The following is a 17835-nucleotide window of genomic DNA, read 5'->3' as shown; positions in this document are numbered from 1 at the left end:
ACCGATTACAGAGTTAATTAATAGTATATATAAGTTCTGAGTCATAGCTCTGATTCATGATGACTCACTGTGATCAGACACACTTCGTCTCTGTTTAGATTTTGGAACTCGATTCTGTTCACGACTCGTGACAAAGAGAAGAAATGAAAGGTAACCGAACGCCTCCTGAATGCTTTGGAGAGAACGTGGATGTGTGTATTCTGCACGCAGCATTTACACACAAGTTATCGTCGTCACGTCTAACTGGTGCCATGTTGCCTCTTTTGCTCCTGAAAAGTTCAAACAGACCAGTTTTAAGAGGCCTCTCAGGGTTCAGGGAAATCCTTCTGAATGCTGAAACTCTACGTCAGAAAAAATAAGCCCCCATCACAGAACAGTCACATTATCCTTGTTTCATTCCTGTGAGGAGATCTGGTAGAAATCATTGGCTGGGCGCTGAAGAACTTTACAAAAAGCTTCCTCTACTTTTGCCAATTCCACCTGAGAGGCGTTGTGGTGGCCCAGTACCACAGGATGACCCCCCCCCCATCACTTCCTGTCTGCATGCGACCTGTTGATTCAGATCAGATCAAAATCCAAACCAATCTAAACTGCCCATGATGCTGAATTTGGTGGTCCTTCTGGATGCTGCACAGTCTGTGCTGAGTGGAGTCTGGACAACAACAACCTTTTGGATCCAAAGGCAGTGATCTAACCTCTGCTTCAGTCTGGCTGTGGCCTGCAGGAGCTGAGGACAGCAGACAAGACGCAGATTTTACTCTACAGTGAGAGTAACATCAGACGTTTGTCTCACTTTAGTAGCTTTGTCTTCACATCTGTCATTGTGGTTAAATGAGTGTCACCAGAAGTTTCTCTGGGTTTACTGTGTGACACTGACAGTGAGAAAGAAAAAGAAAAGCCTACAAACTTTCCTCTTAATGGAACTAAATGTTAGAAAGCTTTTGGGTGTGCCATGAAAAACACCTGCTGAGGCTGAGCATCCTCAGGGCAGGCCCTCTTCAAACAAAGCCCTCGGTGTGCAGGACTGAGGCGGTGGGGCATCTGCAGCACGATGGAGGCCGCAGAGAAGCCTCAGGGCAGATAGGACAGGAAGCTCACGCAGGAAGCTGAGACGCAGGCAGTCGACTGTACATCACCTGAACGCACTTAGCGGTTCAGAGTGAAACCTTGACAGTAATTTTGCATCCAGGACACAAGATGTTTGTTTTAAATAAAACCCACACTTCACTCTTTCACTATTACCACTGAGCTGAACATCTGACAGAAGAGTCAACACTGTTTTACGCATGAATCAGATCATTTATTCTGGTCGTATTTGTCAGGACACTGATCACAGCCCTGTTTCACATCAGATACCGTCCAGTTAAAACTCGGCTGACGTGTCCTCTCGGGTGAGGACATTTAAAGTGCTCGTGTTTCTGGAACTTAGAAAAGTGACTGTTGAATAAAGCACGTTTTCTCTCTGCATGAAGCTGCTGTACGGCTCAATGTTTTCTTCTTCCTACAAAAGAACAGAGTATTTTTTTAGTGGTACTTTTGTTTGCCATTAAAGGACGAGCAGACTAAAACGTGGGTACACGTCGGTGTTCAGTACCGTGTCAGGATGACTGGCCAGCGCTCCCCTTTGTCGTCTGTAAGACACATGGACAAACAAACGTGATTCACTCACTCTGCCAAACTGAAATCTGTACGCGTACAGCTGTTATATTCTCTGAAGATTATTTCCTTCTCTCTTACCTGTGGTGGGTTTTTCTGCAGATCACTCCCAGGATCACTCCGGTTACGACGGCGAACACAAGCACACCAACTACAGCATCAATGAAACGCATTTCTCTTGAACTGCTGGCATCTTCATCCTCTTCAACAGGGAAAGAAAACAGTCCTCGTTAGTCCTCTTCTAGCTATGACATACTGACGCTCATATCCTTTGTAATAATTGCAGAATGTGATGAGGGAAAGTTAGAAATCATTTACCTTCCACTGTGATATTCAGGTGAACAATGTACATCCCATCAACATGTGAACACTCACAGGTGTAGTTCCCACTGTCCTCTGGTGTTAACCTGCTCAGGTGGAGGAAGACCGTGTGATTGTCTGTCAGAAGTGTGAACCTGGAGTCACACCTGTGTGTAAAGCCTTGTCCACGTCGGTACATCAGATGACACTCTTCTCCCCTGCTTCTCTCTGAGCTGATCTTACACACTATCAACACGATGACATTCAGAGTGTCATTGGTGCACACTGGAGTGACATCTGGTTTGCTCCCAATGGTTTTCACTAGCTGCTCTGTTGCTGCAATTGATAAAAATTAAGAATCAATACAGCATGAAATGAGTTAGCTGTAGTTATGCACGACCAATAACAATAGCTGAAGTGAAACAGCAGCTCCTGTACCTTTGCTGTCGATGTGAAAAGTTAGCGTCAGAAGAAGAACAAACCGTAGTTTCCATCCACCCATACTGGTCAAGACATCTAAGCAGCGACGCACTGCTGGCGGTGTCCAGTACACTGCAGCGACAGGAGGAGGACAGACACACTTGCAGTGCTCTTCAGCCACCTTAAACTCAGATTGTCTGCTCTCACAGGGGTACGAGCTGGTGTGAAGCCAAACAAAAAGGAAGTTGTGCTACGGGAGCGCCTACTTTCATGCTACGACGGTCTAGATCACACAGACGGCGAACAACACGAACACAGAACGTCCACAAAGCGAGGCAGAGAGAAGACAGTCAAGAGGATGATAACGCTACTGTGAGACCATCAGAGCAGGTACAAGCCTCTTCTGTTCACAGCCAACAGTGGTCTCCAGGCTGAAGCACAGCGAGCTCAGGTTAACGCCTCGTTCACGTCAAGTAAGGTGGGTGGCGGAGATGGAAAGATGACAGTTGTATGATCACAGAATGGGTTGAGTGAGGGTAAAAATACCGTGCATTGATCATATAAACACCGTACCCATCAAAAGGGGGTCTAATCAGCAGGAGGCACGCAGCTTGGCTGACATGAGGCGTCCTATTGGCTTGATTTTCAGGCACTTCTGTGCTATGAAGGGCAGAGCTGGCAAGTAACAGCTCAGTAACAGTAATGTCAGATGTATGGAACCTATTACAAAAGACATTAGATAGAAGTTCAAGGAAGGACAGAATCAAAGCTATTCTACAAACTACACAGAGTGACTCCATAATCACACCTCCAAACTCCAAACAGTGGGGTGAAAAAGGTCAGGTCACTAAATGTACCTGAGATGAGAATGACTGAAGATGACCTTTTGGTCTCAGCCCTCAGAAATGAGACACCTTCCAGTAATTTCAACACAGTGAAAGTTGCTCTCACACCATTCTGTGTGGTGGTGAGAGATAATGACGTGACAACCAAAGAACAAAGCCAGAAAAACATGTGAAAACAACTTCTCACAGAGGCCTGAGACACTCTGCTATTAAGTGTAATCACGTGAATGGTCTAAAGGTAGAAAACAACTCACCACAGAGCAGGAGGCTTCACATTCAGATGATCCGGATGATCCTGAGCTTGTCTCATCTATGAAAACAGATGATTTATATCAGTGGAACATGCACCAAAAATTGGTTTTATTCCCTCTCTGTTGGACTTATTGAGGAAGCAGCATTTATCCTGTAAGAACAGGCGTCACGCTGCTACTGAAAGTATTCACGATGTTTGTACCAGTGTGGGAGGCAAACAGAAGGTCTCAGAGGCAAGAAAAAAGATTTACCTTTCACAGTGAGGAGATGAGGAGTGTCACAGGTGTAGCCCCCCCCCCCATCCTCTGGCCACGACATGGGTGACTGCACCAGAACGAGCTCTGTAAATATCAGGAAATGTGATTCAAAAACCTGTTTCTAGGTGTACATAAACAAAACCAACCCCAGAATTACAGGAAGCCAAGCTTACCCAAGTGGAGGTCTCAGATTCTGCAATTCAGCGACTTTGAGACAAGACATAAAATGACTTCAAACTGGTTATATTTGAAGAAAGACTCGTCAAAATGAGACATATATCTAACACATCACTGTGATATGATACACTTTATTGTTTGCATCATCCATGGCTTTAGAGCACAGTTTCATCTAAAGGAGCATTTGAGAGATGAAACATCAAAGTTAGCATGACATGGACTGGGCAAATCCCAAAAAACCTGCAAACCTCCAGGAGTCCAGAGTTTATGCTGCAGCACAGCCGGTCCAATAGAATCTTCACCTCACACACACTCGATCAGCTTATTTCAATCAGAGATCAACATTTGGAGGCTCAGCTGGTCCAGCTGGAGAAGCTGACTGACTGGTGGATGTAGAGCGAAGCCCCACAAAGCTGTGAAGCCCAAGACCAGGACAAAAAAACCTTCTGGGTCCAAAGGCAGCGATCCAGCTTCTGCTCCAGTCGACTGCTGCCGGCCATCGGCTGCAGCAGCTGAGAGCAGCAGACAGGCGTGGACTTCACTCAACGACAGGAGAAGCTGTAAAGGAGAGGAAATCACAAGCTTAACCTGAGCTCCATAAACACGCATAAGAACGAAGCTGGTCGCTCACGCACCATCCACCGTCACCTGAACGTTCTGGAGGCCGTTACCGGTCACTTGTGTGTCGGAGCTGTTGGTCGTCAGAAGCGGGTCAGGTGGAGGTCGCCATCAGTGGGTCTGGGCTGCTTTCAGCAGCGATGACAGAGAGGCTTCCACAGCACTCACTCACCTTTTCATATAAATCAGATCAGCAGCAAGACGTTCACCTGAAGGTTGATGAGCATCATGTCAGCATGGTGCCGTGTTGCTTCACACAAACAGTGTTTTCCACAGAAGGCCCAGCTGCACAGCTTCACCTTGTGTTACTGTGAAGCCGATGTTCTCATCTGAGACAACCACCCGTTAACCACACACACCACAGCAAATGTTTTCAGAAGTGCTACAGCTCCTTAGCCGAGAAAAACGCTGTCATAATGTTAGCATCACTCTTGCATTTCAACTACATGTCTTACATTTTTTTTGTCAATACACATGCCTTTACAGCTGTGTGCGACTCTCCAGGGTTGTTTGAAGTTGTCATTTAAACAGGTTAGCAGAGGTGACTTCAGAGGACGCATTACGGAGGCTGAGACAGCATCTTTTCTTTGTCCTTCTCAGGCCAACGTTTGGTCCTCAGATGGACAGGAGCAGCTAGAAACGGTTATGAGAGACGCAGACCAACACTCAGGAAATAATAAGAGTGGTTAGAGCTGTAAGTTTCACGACTGGTTAAAATGCTGCAATACACTCAAGCAACTGAGCAATGAAAGTGGGTCAAGAGTTGCTACACCACAGTCAGAGAAGCAAGGAAATGACAGTCAGCGACCAGTGAAGGATGACCTTTACAGGATTAGATTTAGCCACTTATTTAGTTCAATATAAGACTTGCAGCAGGAAAACACTGTCCACCACGGTGCACAGGCTCATCTGACAAGCATCATCCACACACCACACAAACGAATGGTGCTCAGTGTTATTTGACCGAAGTTAACAATCAACTCCTCCGACAATAAAAGGAAGGAAGGAAACAGCTTCAATAACAGCTTATTTTTATCTCTGGCGTGGGCGTTATGGCTTTTGCTCTTGTTTGCTTGTAATGCCAGAGATAACCGTGTCAGATCGTAGGTTTGACTATATCAACAGACGGCAAAGATCCGACTAATATGATGCAGATGTATGACAGACAAAATCCACATCATGTAGGTGATGGATGCTGCTGCTTGCAAGGCTGAGACACAAGAACGACAGGATCACCTATGTGGCCTGCCACCAGAGGGCGCAGTACACATAAAAGGACATGACTGCACTGCTTGACCTTCTGTCTGTTTAACAGTATCCAGGCTGGTCGTTGAGATTGAAAACCTCTTCGTGGTGTGATGCTAAAACATCACTGATCTTTGGGCTACAAAACACACAGTGAAATACTTCATGTAATCTCCATCCATAATGCATAAAGGGAAGGCACTGACACGGCACCCTCGCGCAAAAGGCAGCAGAAAATGATAAACTTCAGAAAATCCAAGTTCTGAAAAAGACAAAACGCTCATTTTATTTTTAGACCTATTCTGTGTGTGAACACATCCATCCAAACACCACGCTGAAGGAGGAAATGTGTTTTGAAAAGGCACATCTGTCTTTTTGCATTTCCTCTGAAAGCTTTGAAGCCTGGAGCCAAAGCATGACCCAGATATACAGCCGAACATGTCTCACAGCACTCAAACGCTCTGCGAACTGTTCCTCCCTCAAAACATCACAGTGCGATCCTCGCTCACATAATGGTACAGTTTGACGAGCATGTAATCAAAAACAAGGGAAGACGTTTAAACGTGACAGACAAAACATTCCTGCAAACGTTTAGCGACAGAATCATGTCGAGCCTGACACACTGAAAATGAAAATCACCTTTTCAAATCTTATCTTTGCTCTTAAGACAGCAGAGCATCGTCCAGCCAATTACACTGAAATATTTAGACTATTGATGGCTGAACTTCACCTTTGACCATCGTGCACCCAAACACATCACACAGTGTGGGAGATGTGAGTTCACTATGACGTGAAGGAAGTGTAATGACAGCAGAGCAGTAAATCGTAAAACACAGGCGGACAGAGGACTGTGCACATGAACACATTATGTCTCCTACCAAAACTAGGTCAAAGTCAGACATGTCAAAGACGACGCTGATGAAATGCGCCGACCAAAAGTCCCACAAATTTCTTCTTCTGCTGCAGCACCACATCCTCAGTAGATTCACCCTGAACCAGACAAAACCACAGACTCAGTTAACACTGTGCATCAGAGGAAGGCACCAACGCTGATTAACAGCAAGCTAAAGGCTGAAAGGATGGATGATTAAAGTAAGGCTGTTTATTAAAATCTAAATATTTGCATTGATAATTTCCCAAAATGTACACAGCCATAAGCTAGCATTTATTTTACATTACATGTAAGCACATGCTACCTGATGATGATGATTTAGGAGTTAGTTGTGACAGAAAAAATGAGTTAGCTTATTTAAAATCACTCTTCATGGTTCATAATATTTACTCTCTGCTGTTTATTGTGTGTAATACCCTCAAATACTCCATAATACCACAGACACACCTCTGGTCTTAGACAAAATATGTCTTTTAGCATCAACTTGTCACTAAAGCTAAGCTAGCCTTAGCTAACTGATTTCACGCTAGCTACCGTGTATGCTAACTGTTCCATTTTCAGAGCAGAAAATGTCAAATTTCTTCTATCTTCTTTGAAAATATAACGAAAACAGCACTATCACTGCAATGGGCTCATTAAAAAACACAACAGGAAGGACAAATTCTAAAAACTATCCGTTAATTTACTTCAAATACGAACGGAAGCCCAAACTGTTTCTGCAGGAAACGCCCCGGAAATAGTCTTTCTGCTTTCAAAATAAAACAAAGATTCTATTAACAGAGAGAGGAAACAGTATGTCAACACGTTGTAACTTTAGATAAGCAACAAACAATTATTTGATTTTTGGTGAGATGTGTCACAAATATAAAAATGTAAAATAATTTAACGCTAAAATAAATACATTACAACAAATCATGTAGAATTCATTTCATCTCGTCAAGCTCTTTCTCAGGTGTGCCTTTTTGCTGATCAAATGTGAACTTGAATGTCCGGTATTTGAAGACTGTGCATGTTTGCACCTTATCCACCAGGTGGCGCCACGTAGCCGACATTTATTTTGTTCTGACTCAAAGGATGCTGGGAAATATTCTGTCAGGAAGTGCCGTGGGCTGCTGGAGAAGTTGCTATCACGTCGGTAAATGTCTCTTAATTTGAGGCTGTATTTCGGTTGTAAATCTGTCAGCTTGTTCTTTTCTTTCCTCCTCAACCCAGAGTCTTCACCGTAGTGTTTTAGAGTCATATTTTACTTCAACAGAAGCACATATTGTCTATTGTTTTGTTTCTCGTGAGTTCACGTGTGTCTCTCAGAATTAGCCTGTTTGCGGATGGTTCGCAAAGTTAGCAGGCAGACTCAGTGACCTGCAGGCATCTCCCGTCATGGTAAGCCTCATGTCTTCAGCTTCATTTAAACTAATAATACATTAAAGGTGAGCCGGGCATCATGTTGTTATGTGGTTATGCACCCTGTTATAGTCTTCAGTGACAATGATCAGTATTTACATGTACTGAGGGCGCACATGAATTGACACATTAAATCTTTGGAATGAAATAAATCAGACATCAGTGTGCTGAAGTGCCAAGTATACCTTTAAATTAGGCTTTTAATGAAAAGCAGGTGTGAGACTCTAAAACTGAACCAATCGTTCTCATTGGCAGGAGGACATAAGCGCTGTGATGTCCTGGTTTTCCAGCCCCGTCTACAGCCGCTACTGGCAGCACTACCAGCAGGCTATGGCCTGGCACCAGAGACACAGGCGTGCCTACAGAAAGGCCTTGGAGGCTGCCTACGGCCCCAGCTGCTGCCAGGAGCAGCGTCCCAGCAGCCACCAGCGCTACGCGGACTGGCACGCAGGAGAGAGTGACGGCAAAGAGGAGGACGAGGAGGAGGAGGAGAGCAGCTCAGAGAGCGAGATTGAGTGCGACGTTAGCAACATGGAAATCAGCGAGGAGCTTCGGGAGTATTTCGCCAAGACAGAGAAGCACAGAGAGGAGCTGAGTGAGGAAACATTTGACATTATTGTCTTCAAATCATCAGTTTCAAAGGTTTAGTTCAGTAAACACGATGAGGTGAAGAGACGGCGTGCTGTGTCCAAACATAACTGGTTTCCTGTCCTCGCAGAGAAGCAGCAGCAGATGGAGGCCGAGCAGCAGGACAGCTACGTGCCGGCTGACCAGGACCTGCACAGCGTCTCCTGGCGAAGCAGCACGGCTCCTCCCTCCGAGCGGCCTGGGGAGAGACGCGGCGCCGAGATGAAGAAGCTGTACGGCCACGACGCGGCCAAGATCATGGCCATGGAGGCGGCGATGCAGCTCACCTTTGACAGGAACCGTGACCTCAAACAGCCCAAGTACTGGCCGGTCATCCCCCTGAAGCTGTGACGGCGGTGGGCGGAGCTGGTGATGGCGGAGGAAATCCCTGCCCTGATCTGGGTGTGACGGCAACTTTGTCATCTAATGGATGGTGGTTGTCGACTCTGCTGATGCAGAACTAATGGCTCGGGTCAGCTGAGGTTGGACGTTATTTTCAGCACAGTAAAACTTGGTTAGACCACAGAAAGCCTCTCACCCCCCTCCTCTGCTCAGAGTAAGGAGCGTTCCTGCGTGGCTGCTTCTGATATTCCGCTTTTCCACACATGACGGCTGATTTGTTGCTGTTGCTTCTAAACTGTGCCTCTCTGATTCTGACGTTTCGTCGGCTTCAAAGTCGCCCGTGTGCTCTCTCAGGAGGGACGTTGACTATTCTCTTTTATCTGGTGCTCGCACCACCCGGCGCTCTTTTTTTTAGACTGACTGATGTATATTTTAATATGAATTCTGTTTATAATAAAGTGTTTTAAGTCTGGATAAAGCCTGCTTTGTCATGTCTTAATCATCTTTCTGTGTAATTGCAGTGTGGCTCTTGATTACATAACTGCTGTTAAGCTCATGGACATTTCATCAACTCACTGTGTTTTAATTAAATATTTGTACACTCGATTAATAGATTCAGTTGCCTTTGATCCCACAAAGACATTTTCCTGCAGGGATTTAAAATGTGTCCATGACTCCCACCCGTCCACCGATATGCAGTCAGTACATTCAGTACTAATTTGTAGTATTTTGTACTGTATTGTATGTTATCTGGTATCAGTGTAACACACTTAAAGTAAAAACATTTAACATTTAAGTACACACTCCACAGGACTTGCATGTATTACATATGACATTCACAGATAACAGTGATGCATCAGTGTGTAAGCAGCATCGTACTGTCTGAGGTGGAACGTGTTTGATTAGTTCAAGGCTGATGGGACACATGCACAAATTCATCTTCATTTTGCAGCCTTTTCTCTGATCTTTGCTTTTCTTTGTGAAATATTGGATCGTTTTACCTCTTCAAACCTTTATCACAGTTATTAAATGAAACCATGTGTGTGTTTAGTTTAAATGGGAAGTGTGTCTTGGCTGGAACTGCTGACGTCTCATATGTGAAACATGATCAGGAGCCCGAGCAGACGCTTTCTGTCAGATGAAACTCATCACCTGTTCGAATCTGAAACGCAGCCAGTGAGGCTGCTAATTAATGCAGTCTTTCCCCCTGAATGTGCTGAAAGTGGAAACACTCCAGTGTAGTACAAGTACCTCTGAACTCTATTTAAGTATTTCCACCAGTGCATGTGAGGTATTTTTATTGCAGTATTCTAAAGTTTATTTAATAAAAACAGCAGTTCATGCTCATTAGGGGAAACATTACACCCCAGTGTCTGAACAGTAAAACGTGCCACCGGTGACGCGTAAACGCGCATTTGAAGACTTCCTCCTGTTTTTTGGAGAACCAATGAGGACTCTTGGAGTTTGTTCGGATTAATGAAGTCTGATCCATTTCTAGCCGCCGCCGTGACGTCACCCCCACCCACCCCGAATCCCAAACGGGACGTCCAGTTGTTTGTGTGCAGCCCCCCTCCAAACAACCTGTGGACACCGTCTCCTCTCTCTGCTGTCTCGGGCCACTTTCCGCAGGAGCTCCACGATGGGTAGGTGACCTCCGAGTTTCTGTCCTTTCAGCACTCGTTGAACACATCGAGCCTCTCTCACCTTCTTTTTGTGCGTCTTGGTGTTTGGATGCTGTCTTCCTGCAGCTGCACGGACCGTCTGTCTGTTGGTGCGCTGTGCGTCACGCGCTGTGGTTGCTCGTCTGTTGATCAGTCTGAAGTTTGATCTCGGCTTCACCGTCAAACTCTGCGTTTCTGCACCCTTAAGTCAGTGAACACAAACCTCATCCTTACACTGCTCCATGGCTCAGTTTTGCATGTGCGCCACTGAAACTGATCGTGCCAGCGCGCTCGTGCACGGTCCTGTGTAGCCTTGCCTTGAGCCTGTGTGTGTGTGTGTGTGTGTGTGTGTGTGTGTGTGTGTGTGTGTGTTTCTGTGAACCTCTTTGTGCAGCAGGAACATTAACCTAAGAACATCAGTTATGCTTTCAAAGCAAAAGAAAGACAGGGACCATGTTACTGCACAATGAGTACTTCAAAGTAAATTGTGCTGATAACACTTCCATGCTTTAACTTCAGTAAGGTTTAGAATGCAGGACCCTTCGTGCAGTATTACAGTACTTTTACTTCAGTGAATGGTTTTGCCTGAATATGCCCTAAAGTTGTGTCCTGCAGTGACCTCATTGGGTCATTTGCGTTATTCTCAGGCAAACATCTCCTGCTACAAGCTGGCCTGACTGTAGCTCAGCGTGAACAGTCGCCTCTTCCTCCCCACGTCAGCTCCTCATGTGAGAGTTGATGCTGATTGGATTAAGACGGAGTGATCCGCTCGCTCACCGCGGATTAAGCAGGATGGACACGGTTGGAACATGCGAGACAATTGCTGTGTTACGTGGATGCACGTTGCAGGAGGTGCAGGATTTTGCACATTTGAAGCTTTCTTCTAAGTTTTATTCAAACAGGTGATCTCAAAAACCTTCTGCAGGGCAGACATAAATACCACACAAAACACAACCAGCCCTTTGTAATTCATTCCATTTGTAAGCTGCGTACTGGAAGTCTTCCGGGCACAATAGTAAACCATATCAGGTTGTTTTAAGGTGGAATGAGCAGGATGCGTGTGCAGGATATCTCCATAGTCCATGTTCATTTGGTCAGAAAAGGTTTTGTAGCTTAAATGGGCCCGTTTGAGATCTGGTGGCACCGGACAAACATCCAGAAACACAACGCTTTGGTTCTCTTCCAATCAGATTGTCTGAGTACAAACATGATTCAGAGCAGGACATAAAGGTTATACTCAGACGTTTATGTGTAATTAATACACAGGTGATGACACTGATAACACCAGTTCTTCATGCATGAAAAGTCAAGCAGGACAAAATACAGTCTGGACTCGTGCTTATGTTCCTCTTGTTTGTCCAAAAACAAATAATTGACCCATGAAGCAAATGGCACCAAATATCCAGCTTTTCCAGCTCGACTGCGATCATAGAAAACAGACTGTAGATGTGATCGCTGCTGGTTTCCAATTTGTCTTGGAGGAAGTAATCAGAACAGAATGTATTGGCAGAAATTCAGCATTGTCTCTGCCTCTGTTTCACTGGAGGCTGACCTGAGACCAGTAGCATTCAGCGCGATCCCATGAGGATCCAAAGCCACCTTTTTCAAGCATTCGTCTCCTCTACTTTCCCCCGACTCTCCTCCTCCTCCACCTCTCTCCCATTCATAACATCTGTTTCCAATGAGGCAGCAGGGCTGTTTATCGCCTTCAGGCCGTTGAGAAGTTGAGAACAGACAGGATGTAACCAAGTGACATGATTTACTGCGATGGGGAACCAGAGCAGTTTTTCTCCAGGAAGCCATTGTAAACTTCTCCTCTTTCAGCTCCCCCAAACTACCACTTTAGTCTCATCATCGTCAGCATCATCATCCCTCTTTCATCTGCTTCTCTCATCATCTCCCCGCTCATTGTCTTCATCATTATCCTTTCCATTCACCCCCCTCCCTCTCCTGCTCCCTCCCCCCGCTCATCCTCCTTCGTGAATTCGCTCTTTGTGCTCTCTTTTTGCTGCACTTCATCTCTGCTCGGCTGAACGTGGAAACTCGTATCCTCTTGCATCCTCTCCTGTGGATTTGCTCTGCGCTGATCTGCAGAGTGGATACTGAACGTAGCAGCCGTCAAGCAGGCAGACTTCAAAGGCTGCAGATTTTAAAGGATTGTTTTATTCTGAAAGAATAAATGATCACTCAGGAAAAAGGAGAAAGTGGAACGATCCACTGACCTGATTAGAATAGCAACATAGCAACACTTAAACTGCAGCAGCAGTGCTGTAATGGCAGTCTGGGGACAGGCGAACACAAACCATAATTACTGTTTTGTTTTTAAATCTGTTGAGTTTGCAAGTTGCTTAAAGCTGATATTTTCAGACAAAAGCTGCCGATACCCAGATTTTACACAAACATCGCTTCATTAAATCTTGTATTTTGCTCCTAATGGTTAGCAAACTGCACAAATTAAACTCTGAAACATATTTGGGATGTGCTTTGTTATGGGATGGGGTATATATAATATGAAATGCATGAAAGTAGCACACGCTGGAGTGCCAAAGGCTTGAGGAAACTGAGCCCAGGACTGCACAGCACAAGCTCCAGCGTTCAGAGGTGCTGATTTTTCAGGTTTAATCATCATCAGAAGCTGACAAAAGTTGATCTCAAAGTGTTAAATTAACTGATATTTGTGGACTTGGATCAGTACTGGCATAACTGTTGATCTTTACACCCTGAGATGCTAACAGCTAAGAGAGACACAGGAAGAAGCACCTCTACATTTGTTACAGGGCTGAGATGGAGGTGAAGCAGGTAGAGGACTCAAAGGTAAACTGGCTAAAAGCAAAGTTCATTAAGGGACAAAATGAGACATGAAGAAAGGCAGAGACAAGACACTACAGCACAGCGCACAGGACAGTGTGTCTAAGTGAGGAAAAGGGGGCAGGTATATATATACTGAGGTGCTGATGAAGGAGATTGAGAGCAGGTGTGGAGCTCAGGTGAGGATGACGAGCAAAGACAACAGCCAGTGGGGGAGGGAACAGCAGGCTGTGGATCAACATGAAAGCTGGCAGACATCAGAATAAGCCCAGAATAACAAAAGTTGCAGAGACTGATGAAGTGTTCCCGTGACAGATGAAAGCAGAGGACTGCTGCTCAGCCTTCATCGTTAACACTAATCAGCCATTTTAGCAGTTTAGTGAACGTCATCATTGCCTTTATGTGGTTTCCCTGCAGACTGTGTCGCTCTTTATTCTCCAGCATCTGCTCCAGATTTCATGAAATTTTGTTATTGTTTGCATTGATCACTGTCACTCAGCTGTGTCACAGAAAGCTGCAGGTCCAGAACTGTTGTTTTACATGAAGCCCACCTCCCAGCCCTCACGTTTGCTTTCACATTCTGGCCACGGCCCGCTCGTCTTTTCCTTGTCCTGCATGTGAGCGTTTTAGGCTCATCCCTTACGGCTGCTCTGATGTGTCAGAATCTGTCGTCGTCGAGAGGACCTGTTGCTATGGTGACACAGAGTGATGCACAAAGCTCGGAGGCGGGCGTCATCTCAAATACGAACAGTCACACATCCGATCGCACGAGCCCACGCAGACGAAAAATAGCCAGAACATAAATATATACACACACACACACACACACACACACACACACACACACACACACACACACACACACACACACATGACCTACAGACAGTAGGGATTGCCGTTCTCCCACACCTCCCCCTGCTGCTCTCCCACCCCTGGAGTGATGATGATGATGAAGATGAGCCCACCCTGCTTTGCATTTCCTCCACACAGTGACTCATGGTGTGCTCGAACACTGTGGATGGAAGAGCTCTTATCCCACATCGCTGCTGGCATGTGCTGCAGTTCAGTACAGTAGGTCACAGGTGCAACCGCTCCTGAGTCACATGACTACTGAGGAGGTCACATGATGCAGGCGGGCAGGCGTGGAGGGTGTGTGTGTGTGTGTTTGGGATTGGTGTGGAGCATGTGGGCTGTTGTTGGGATGACGATGGCAACATAACATCATGTGGAGCAGACTGTGGACCAAATCTGGGCCAGCGGGATTAGCAGCTCGTCGGATAAATTGCTGGACAGAGGGGGCGGTGGGGGGATGGGTGTGTAGGCGTGTGTGTGTGTGTGTGTGTGTGTGTGTGTGTGTGTGTGTGTGTGTGTGTGTGTGTGTGTGTGTGTGTGTGTGTGTGTGTGTGTGTGTGTTTGGAGGTGTGTGTAGGTTAAGCCATCCGTACTGACAGGAGTCAGGTCTTGTAAATAAAGCGAGATGTATCAGAGGTATCCTCTCTCACTTTGATTTTATTCCTGTGCATGGCTCCAGAGGAGGGGGGCTCTCAGACAAGTGGTGGGGGTTTGGGTGTGTGTGTGTGTGTGTGTGTGTGTGTGTGTGTGTGTGTGTGTGTGTGTGTGTGTATGAGGGAGAAAATAAAGGCTGAAACAGAAACCTCCTCTCATTGTGATTAAATGTTGGTCAAAACATGACACATTACAGCAGAACTTCAGTACACAAAGAGGTCCAGGTGTTTCAGGCAGCACGCAGGTGATGACGGAGCACGACGGGATTCGTTTGCATGAATTTGCATTGAAGTCGTGCATGTGGCTGCTTTCTGTCTCAGCTGCTGGTTGTAGACAGGAAGAGACAGAAAGAGTGAAGACAGGAGAATGCTCTGCTAACAGGCAAACCATTCGTTCCTTTAAAACTTCAGCAAAACTGACCTGAATAAATACATTTTCACCTGAAGTGATTCATGCTGAAGGCCTTACGCTGAATGTGTCTGTGCTAACCTTTGTTAGCAGTACAGGGATGAGAGGGAAGCGTCTCCTTGGCGACCGATGGCTGTGGCGGGGTGGGAGGAGGTGTGGGGGGGAACTGGGTCATCATCACCACCACAGATTAAGGGCCTGGATCTCGACACACACATATACACCAAAGAACATAGACGCACATCAGCACAACACACTTACACGAAGACACTGTCTCTGCAGAGAGGCTGCAGGACCTTCTCAGATGTAGAGACAAGACAAGGTGCAGTGCTTCAAGCTCGCTCTCTGCCAAAGGTTTCCCTTTTAGAGGAAGCCAGAAGCCCATTAAAATGGCAAGGATTAGACTAAAGCAACAGCGGGAGGCTGATAAACCGTCGCTGAGACACTCTGCATGTTTCTGTGTGTGTGAGTGGAGAGTCTTCGTATTGATGTTCGCTCGAGTGCTGTTTGCAGCATTACTGATAAAACACTTTATTTGACTGATGGAGGCAGATAAATCAACAGCTAAACATATGAAAACATGTAAGCAGGTTGGGAAACGCATGGCTCAGACGGACAATAAGGAGAATGTACAAAATAGACACTTGGCCACATTATGCGAGTATTATCTGCTTTTGTATTTCAAGGCTTCATATTTTTCTTGCTCTTGGTTGCACCGCTGAAAAACCTTTGTGGACATCATGTTGCAGACACGGTGTGCCTGATGATCAGAGGCTGCACATTTTCTCAAAATTCAGATGGCATTTACATTACATCCCGGTGGAAGCTGAGCTACGAACATGATGTGTACTGCAGCCAAAATGATGTGCATAGGACTCTAATTAGAGAGATACTCAAGTCAAAGGGTTTAGGAGGTGAGATCATGATATCTATGCTAGAAACATAAGAGCAGAAGTTATTCAACCCTGTAATTAACTGCTCTAATGTAAGCAGCAAATGTTAGCATTCCCAGCTAAGTAGCAGTGCAACATTATTCCCAAAGAGTGGGGTCATACGTTCGTGGGATTGAATGATCTTTTCAAAATAAAATGCATATGTGTGGCAGTCAAATGGAAAGCTTGACATAGTGATAAATAAGTACAACAACAGAAAACACACAGCAACTTTAGTTCAAAGTCCCACGACTTTGAAGCCATGTCATCTCATTTGCAGTGACCTAGAACCTTGTATTAGACAAAGACAGACACAAATAGCTCTCGGCGGACAGCAGTGATTTCCCAAGGCTTGGGACAAAACACTGTAGGTCATGGTGAGGTCAACCTCTGGGATCAGAGCGCAAAGCCTGATAGTGTCAGTGCTCGACACCAGAGACACATAATGGTCTGAGCAGCGTGTCAGGAAGACAGTTAAAAGGTCAATGTGATGCCTGCAGTGAGGCTGAGCATCACACAGGAGACAGAGGAGGAGACAGAGGACACAATAAGCAGAATATAAACAACACTGGTGCTCTTTGATGCTGCATATCTGTCCTGCACTTTATGAGCTGTCAGTGGTGTATTTTTCGGTTGCAGGTTGTTGCTGATTGCTTGTATTCGCAGGGGGCGAGTTCCTCATTCACCCCCCACTTTAACTGTCTGCGAGATGATTCTCCTTCTGCAGCAGCAGCGCAGAAAGGTTTGCACACACTGGCTGCATGTCGAGGACTCCAGCCTTTAGCCGAGCTGATCGTAGGAGTGGAAATGGTTGCACTGATGCTCCACTGATACAGTTTCCTTCAGTCAGTCCCTCTTCACAGCCCTCTTTTAAATTTAGTCTTAGTTTCTGGCTCTTGGTGGATTCAAGCTGTTATGAGACCACAGGAGAAGTTTTCTAGGAACTGATAGCATCGTGAAAAGCTGTGAATCAGTGCAGCCACACCGGCAGCGTTACAGGTCAGTATCACTGTGATGCTGATGATGTGACCACGAGCTTTTGATGGAACTCTTTTAAACTAAAGTTTGAAATCAATTTGAAGCCACTTAGGACCGTCATTGGAGGTGTCCAGAGACCGCTGCGTCCTCCTTGTCTTCCTCTTCTTCTTGCTCTCTCCCATTAACTCCACATCTGATGACATGAAGGAGCTGCGACGTCCTCATTACTTTGCGACGACCCCATTCGGGCTCCACTTTTCTTTTCTCTGTCTCGCTGTAATGAGGGAAGACAGGCATCCGACAGGCGCTCGTGACTTTCCCTTTAATGGGCACAAAGAATTGTGGAGGCAGATAAGAAAGTCGCTCGCTGAGCTCCTTCTGAAGCCCAGCAGTTGGTCAAAATTGCTCAAGATGAATCATCAATCTCAAGATTCAGCGAAGTTGAGCGTGGATCAGCTCAGGAGATAACGTGACAGGTTTTAAAACAACATCACTGATATTTACACACAC

The 17835-nt window shown here is 45.8% G+C and overlaps 2 protein-coding genes across 2 annotated transcripts; one reads left to right on the top strand and one right to left on the bottom strand.

Moving 5' to 3' along the window:
- Window positions 1–1282: 1282 nt before the first annotated feature.
- LOC139352037 (uncharacterized) lies at window positions 1283–7407 on the bottom strand. The gene is made up of 7 exons (XM_070994062.1): window positions 3725–7407; window positions 3476–3531; window positions 2395–2508; window positions 1975–2292; window positions 1738–1858; window positions 1595–1631; window positions 1283–1501 (listed from the first exon to the last, which is right to left on the bottom strand). Exons 3-7 carry the CDS (start codon window positions 2456–2458, stop codon window positions 1364–1366), a joined length of 678 nt encoding a protein of 225 aa, XP_070850163.1. The 5' UTR covers window positions 2459–2508; window positions 3476–3531; window positions 3725–7407; the 3' UTR covers window positions 1283–1363.
- A 349-nt stretch (window positions 7408–7756) lies between these two features.
- gemin8 (gem (nuclear organelle) associated protein 8) lies at window positions 7757–9505 on the top strand. Its single transcript, XM_070994063.1, has 3 exons — window positions 7757–8042; window positions 8319–8658; window positions 8782–9505. Exons 1-3 carry the CDS (start codon window positions 8040–8042, stop codon window positions 9039–9041), a joined length of 603 nt encoding a protein of 200 aa, XP_070850164.1. The 5' UTR covers window positions 7757–8039; the 3' UTR covers window positions 9042–9505.
- The last annotated feature ends 8330 nt before the right edge of the window (window positions 9506–17835 follow it).

The sequence above is a fragment of the Chaetodon trifascialis genome, chromosome 24, assembly GCF_039877785.1.
Source record: "Chaetodon trifascialis isolate fChaTrf1 chromosome 24, fChaTrf1.hap1, whole genome shotgun sequence".
Lineage (NCBI taxonomy): Eukaryota > Metazoa > Chordata > Actinopteri > Chaetodontiformes > Chaetodontidae > Chaetodon > Chaetodon trifascialis.
Note: the sequence above shows the minus strand (reverse complement) of the source record. Positions and strands in the feature narration are given on the sequence as shown.